A 6,872-nucleotide genomic window follows, 5' to 3' on the forward strand; every position below is an offset into this window, starting at 1 on the left:
AAAAGCCTTCCCTCGGTTTACTAAGAAACTCATTACATGTTGAATATAACTAACCTCCTTAAAGGACAAGTTCGGTATTTTACACTTAAAGCCCTGTTTTAAGATCGTTTCTGATGAAATAGAACGGTTAAGATTGAAATTTGGACACATGCTGCTGTCCCGAGAATTTCCGGTTTCTGTGGTTGCACCCCCCCACCTCCACAATGGTTGCATAGGTGCACTGGAACAATCCTTCCTAAAACGCATTAAACTTTAGTTTACAAAGACATGAAACTCACAGAGTGGTCAGGGGTGTTCACTAATATGCTCACACAAAAATCGCTGCAAAAGATGCTTTACAACAGGTTTTATCGTAGTTTTTGTCCAAGTCAAGTCAATGGAGTTGGACAAAAACTACTGTATGCATGTAGGCTACTGTTTTTCATACAAATACCAAAATCCAAGTTACATTTTGCCATGATAGTGAGGTGCTATACTGTAGGCTATGCCTGGTTTTATCTGTGGTTATCATGATCTAAATGCATGATACTGGATGACCAATGGTTCATTTTAATAAAATTCAAACAGTCAGAATATTACATTTTACCAAATTAAATTGAGGTCATTATTTTTTTAAACAGATGCTACTGTTTTTGCTAATGAACATAAATTTAGCTTAGTAAATCTGCATCCTAACTCAAGCTAATACTACTGTCAACTCACTGTCAAATATGCGTTTCGAGATATATTAATATTAATATTGCAGCCTGCACCGCAAACTGCTGAAGATACGAGCCATCAAAGTCAGGACAAACAAACCTGTTTCAAGACTTGAAACAATATCCCCCATTAGCACATGCAGAAACTAAGAAATAAATGTTTCTATTAAGATATTTATTTTGTTAAGGAAAAATGGCATCTTTGAATGTTCTACCTGAGATTTGTGAAATGTCCACCTGTTTGTCATGATATGTTCTGACAATAAAGAGTAGTTTAAAACCACAATTAACGCTCTGGTTTCTACAACTTTCACTTAGGAGCAAAAATCTGAAAAACTTAAAAGAAATAAAAATTTGACATTTATCGTGATAAATATCGATATCGACTGATATAAAAAAAATTATCGTGATAATTTTTTTGGCCATATCGCCCAGCCCTAGGCCTACATGCAATTTAATCTTACAGGTGACATTTCAACCTTGTCAAGACATCATATTCAAACTTTGTCTTAACGATCCTTTGCTTTAGATGTATTTTTTAATTCCAGTTCATTTTAAATAGACTTCCTTAAATTCAAATTAGAATACGAATTCTGCATGTTTGCTACCTCATTTCAAATTCAGAATCTGAATAATTCATTATAGACTGATATTAACTAGTAGAAAACAAACTAACAAACTGTCCACTGTGCTGCCATAGGATGTTAAGTAAAGCCTGTGACAGCAGAGGGCGGCCTTGCAACAGAAAGGTTTTTTGCACAACTTTGCTTTTCCTTTTGACACTGTCTTTGTCTTTGTGAAATTCAAATAAATGGATAAGAAACGTTTTTCAAGCTAGTTATGGAATTGTTGTTGTTTTCAGATATGGAAACTAACTTCAGTGTACAATTGTTAACCTCGGTTATTATGGAAAAAAAGGGTCACTGTACAACACACAATACTACATGCAATGCAAATAGGAAAAGTAAAGTGACAAAGCAGTTTTATACAAACAAGCACTGTGTTCAAAGCCAGCCAGGCACTCTCACGTCAACTCCATTAGCTGCACACTTTACAGGGTAAACAACAGAATATTGAAAACAAATCTAACTCCAGATCATTCCTGGACTCATCGCTGAAATTCATCATGAACAAATGTTCAAGACATATAATCAAAGCAAATGCTGTAAGAAATGACTTATGTGGCTAATACTTGACAACCATGATGCTGAAAAAGTCTTAAGCTGGCTGATATTATAACTAGAAGCTGCTTACAACAGCAGTGGAATGGCAAAGCTAAGCACATGACTCAGAATGACTCTCTAACACGCACACACAGCATGTACTGACCTCTCATACTTGCAGCTCAAACTTCAAAGCCAAGCCAAGTAGCGTTGTTTCAGTGTCTAGGCATAACCAACAAGTAATGGTGATGAATTTTGATTCAAAAATGATCTTATGAATCAAAGAACTTATTCAACTTCTGAAGCTACGCATGTCTTTTTCACCAACTCTGAGTTCAAAGGTGCCGAATGCACACCAACCAACAAAATGCAAACGTATGTGTTGTGCATACATACATTGAGTAACGTTATCCTTGCTGTCCTCAGATCTTGAAGCATCAACGTTAACATCCCAGCTTGGAACTTTCTCCACAGCCTGGCCCTGTATGTATTGAGTCTCTGAAAGGGAAGGAAATATATATAAAAAAAAAGATATATTTATATTTCTCTTGCATACTAACCTCAGCACCTGAGTGTACTAAGTGTCTTATATTTTATTATTGTGCTTCAGGTTTTTGCACACTCTTTCTGGATATTTTAATACTTTATGCTATACTTTATGTATAAATAACTATCCATTTATAAATAATTTGTATCAATTTGTTATATAATCCTGTACAGAAGAAGAAATTTAAACTTTTTCAGTAAACAAACTGTTTAAATGCTATTTGACTGACAACAAAATTACTGACCTCAGCACTTTTGACGCTGTCAATCTGTTTTAATGCAAGAAGAGACATATATTGTGTTTTTGACAACTGCAGCTACTTTAAAAGCACCAAGTGTAACTAAACAAACGCGGATTTACTTCAATAACTGCGCTCTTGCTAGAGGGGGAAAGCATTGTCTGGCGTTGTTTACAAGCTCTAGCTACCGCCAACAGCGCTCAGCCGCCCAACCACAATTACTGCTTGAGATGCGCGCGCATGCCTTGCGGTCCAACGGTTTTTAGATTTACGAGGTAAGATTCAATAACACTTTAGGGTGTAGGCCACTGATCTATATAGAATGTTTAGTCATTATATAGATCAGTGGTTTAGGCTTAGAAGTTGTTCTTTTAACTTATCATAGCGCCTTTAAAATGCTGCGGGAAATGTTGAAAAAGGTTGGCACAATGCTGAAAGACATCCATAGTGCATGTTGTTTACATTGAAAAAAGTGGAAGTGGAACGCAAAAACGTGTTCTTTGTGTTCTTGAATTTATCTATTTATTTATCAAGTCACAATAAAAAAATAGAACATAGTGATATATTAATCTGAAAATGTTATGTTTTTTTTTTTTTTTTAAAGCCAGAACAGAGTGGTGCAGGTATGACGTCATTTTGTAGGCCAACTGGCAGTTATTAGCATCATTCTGGTTCCCTCGACAAAAACCCCAAAACCCTATTGGATTTTCCATTTAGCCACTTGTTAGCAACTTTTTCAAGACACGTAACAGCTTAAAAAAAAATCACAAGTGGGGTAATATTGATGTATTTTATGTTGTAGAATAAAACATGAAAGTGCATTGAGCTTGTGTTCACCAGACTTTATTTCAGCCATTTAACCAAAACCCCATTGAATTCAGGACGAAAAAGCTAAATGCTAACTCAATTCTGCATTTTGGCCCACAAAGTAATGTCATACCTGCACCACTTTGTCATTGCAGGAGGGGGGGGGGGGTTTATTTTTTTCGAGGGTACATAAAAAAATGCATGTAATGGATAAAATCACTTTGATAAATGTTGTAATATTCCATTAAAAAAGGTCAATTTTGATTTCATGGTCACGTTAACAAACAGCCCTAGTTCAAGACAAAAGAACAAGAGATCGGCCAGTATGTAACCTTTAGTTTTGTTTAATCTTGATTTAAAGAACATATCTTCAGCTCAATTAAGGAAAACGTAAGTTTGCATGGGTTAATCAGCATATTTATGATTTACATAAACATCCTAATTTTTGTTTACAGCTGACATTAAGCTTTATAGTATTCTGCAACCTTTAGCACATTAGTTGGTCCTGCTGCCATGGTCAAACACTTGGTTTGAAATTTAAAGCTACAGTCTATTGCCGAACACTCTTAATATTTATAGGGCGAGTAGGTTACACAGCATAGCATTAAATGCAGTACAATGAGAGAATGTCTTAATCCAGTCCTTTTAACAGCAATGAGAAAGTGGGTTTATGCACTATTAAGTTACAATGCTCCTCAGAAAAGGAGGGCCCAGCAATATTTTTTAAACCACATTATGGGCTTCTAGACAGACCACTTTTGCATGAGATCCCATGTGCACAGAAACAAACTTCCATAGCTTTTCATACAAGCAAGTTTAATATTTACCCTTTTACAGGTCAAGATAAAGCACAGCATTTGTACATTCTTGTAACACTCAAATACAAGCCAGGTTCACACATGTAACATTGCTCAAAAGAATGTCAAGATGCAAATACAGTGAAACTGTATCGCAATAGAAAAACTGTTCACAGGATCAGGGGGGGTACTTCTGATAGATTAGTGCATTCCAGGATAGCTTAAAAAAGAAACTGGCTACAAACATACTGGCAGTGTTTCAAATTAAAACAATAAAATTGACTTGTAAAGCACAAAATAAAAACAGGCAAATCAGGGTGTTCTAAAGAAAAAACATTAGTCAAACTAAAATGCATCACAATATTTAATAAAAAAAACAATGGTAGAATAAAAAAAATAAAAAAAGTTTAAATTAAAAGAAACCACAAAGGCCAATAAACTGGCATTTCCAGAATGCAGAGAACAGCCCAGTGGCCTTATACTAGAGGATAGCTGCCGGCTGTCGCAATGCCACAATGGTTATTTCGGTCTTTAGCCATGTAGATGTAGCCTTTGTTACCCCATTTCTCAGTCCAGCTAAAGATACAGAACAAAGCATGCATTTAAGGTTGTCTGCAGTTAAGTGTTATTCAAATCAAACTTGAGCATCATTAGGAGGAAATCAGAAGTAGGCTAAATCATACCTGTTCTTTACAATCCAGTAGCTCTTCCCAGCAACATCAGCACCCTCATAACCATAACCAACCACCAAGACTCCATGGTCAAGTTCTTCACTGCTGCACTCCTTCTCATAATAGATGCCTAGAGTAGAACATTTATAAAGAAATTAAACCACAAAGAGACTCTCCGTTTGATTTAGATTTAAAGGCAAGCCATGTAGTTTTGTAATGGTTAAATTTAAATTGTATGCACAACCATAAATTTAGTCTGTTCTTAGGGTGATCAACCACCTACCAGACTGGTAGAACTGGAAGGATTCATGTGCAGCATCAATAGCAACAGCTATAGGACCCACAGCAGCAACAGCCTTCATCAAAGCATGCTCTTTACCACTGGGAATGTCCACAAAACCAGTGTCATTAGCAGCATTATAACTGGGGTCGTAGCGGCATGGCTGATCATCCTGGGAGCACAAAAGACATTGTACGTTACATGTGATGTTAATAAATACTCTGTGATACATGGTTGAAAAGGGCCTTGACACCAACTATAGATTCACTAGCATCTCCAATCAGAAAGAGCACAACTGATTCTTACTGTTGCAAGGTAGGGGTAGTACTCTTCAGAATCCAGCCCATTGTTGTCCTGAACATACTGGAAGGCCTGGTCCATGAGGCCTCCATCACAGCCGTGATTGCCCTCCGGCCTAGAACAGTCCACCAAGTTTTGCTCACTCAAAGAAACCAGCTTTCTCGTTTTACGGAACAGCTGACCCTCCAAGGCACCCGTTGAGCTGAAAGCCCAGCAAGATCCACACCGTTTCTAGGATCAGGAAATAGGAATTTGTTACCAAACAGTGAAGAAATACATGCACATTTTACATTAACAGATACAGAATAAACGAAAGCTCTAAAAACCAGTTTGATAAATTGCTTACTTGGTCTTTAACACGGGTAACATAACCCTTCTCTCTCCAGTCAACTTGTTGGGGGGCTTCAAAAAAGCTGGGTTCCATAAACAATGAGCCCTTTGACTTCCGGTTGGGGTCATGACTGTAACCATTCATCGCCTGTTTGAACTCATCATTTGTCTAAGAGGGAGGATGCAAACAAAAGGTTTAATTTAAAAAAAAATAATGCCTAGCAGACATAAAGGTAACAATTGATCCAAGTGTTAAGTATGAAAAGGATTATATTTTACAACAGATCCATTCACAAAATGCCACCGAAAACAAAACAAAAAATGCTTACCATGTCACCAAATTGGTTCATGCCCAGTCGGAAGGTGTGTTTGCCCACGGAGTGCTCAAGGTTATGCAACTCGATTTTTCTGAAGTTCTTCTCCCACACCATTCTCCTCCAGCCCTCTTCTTTCTGAAGAAGCAGACATTTTAGCCATTGCAAAATAGAATTTCTGTATAAAGACATGCATTGCTTTTCCTTTGTGTTGAAGCTGATGTCTGGTTACAAGCTCTAGTTAGTGCTACCCACCTCGTGGTAGTTTTTTTCATGCCAGCTCTTCCAGAGGTGCCAGTGGTCATCTAACTGCTGGTCTAAGCTTGGAGCAGCAAACACTGCACTCATGCATAGCGTGAGGAGCGAGGCAAACATCATCCTGCCTGGAAGCCTGTGACAGAAGAAAACAAGACTCAATTTAAAAGAATAGTCTCAGAGGTGAGTTACACAGACTACAGCAGTAAACAGTTTATCCAATTACAAGGATCAAAACCTCAGTGCGCATTCCAATAGTTATTCCATGCTAAGAACACACTGAACATGTACAGGTAACAAAGCCACATGTATACAACGCATAATAAATCGTTCAAAATGTGTAAGCATCACTAGAAAATAGTTAGACAGCTTCTTAAGTTAAGTTTAAACAAGCAAATGCACAATTTTTACTAAGGCAATTTATCCACTAAACCCAGGTAGCCTAAATATAATTTGAGCAACTCCGAAATTT

At 37.2% G+C, this 6,872-nt stretch overlaps 1 protein-coding gene across 1 annotated transcript; it reads right to left on the minus strand.

Moving 5' to 3' along the window:
* Positions 1-4,628: 4,628 nt before the first annotated feature.
* On the minus strand, positions 4,629-6,562 carry ctsll (cathepsin L, like). The gene is made up of 7 exons (XM_056235929.1): positions 6,401-6,562; positions 6,161-6,283; positions 5,848-6,000; positions 5,508-5,732; positions 5,205-5,373; positions 4,934-5,051; positions 4,629-4,826 (listed from the first exon to the last, which is right to left on the minus strand). Exons 1-7 carry the CDS (start codon positions 6,521-6,523, stop codon positions 4,727-4,729), a joined length of 1,011 nt encoding a protein of 336 aa, XP_056091904.1. The 5' UTR covers positions 6,524-6,562; the 3' UTR covers positions 4,629-4,726.
* Positions 6,563-6,872: the final 310 nt, after the last annotated feature.

This window comes from Rhinichthys klamathensis, unplaced genomic scaffold (assembly GCF_029890125.1).
Source record: "Rhinichthys klamathensis goyatoka isolate OS25496 unplaced genomic scaffold, OSU_Roscu_1.1 h1tg000433l_1, whole genome shotgun sequence".
In the NCBI taxonomy this organism is placed as follows: Eukaryota; Metazoa; Chordata; class Actinopteri; order Cypriniformes; family Leuciscidae; genus Rhinichthys; species Rhinichthys klamathensis.

Excerpts from the sequence above, each read along its gene's own strand:
- ctsll (XM_056235929.1), bottom strand. The coding sequence starts at position 6,523 with ATGATGTTTGCCTCGCTCCTCACGCTATGCATGAGTGCAGTGTTTGCT. Across the intron at positions 6,284-6,400 it reads ATGAAAAAAACTACCACGAG|AAAGAAGAGGGCTGGAGGAG; the intron begins GTGGGTAGCACT and ends CTGCTTCTTCAG. Across the intron at positions 5,733-5,847 it reads TTACCCGTGTTAAAGACCAA|AAACGGTGTGGATCTTGCTG; the intron begins GTAAGCAATTTA and ends TCCTGATCCTAG.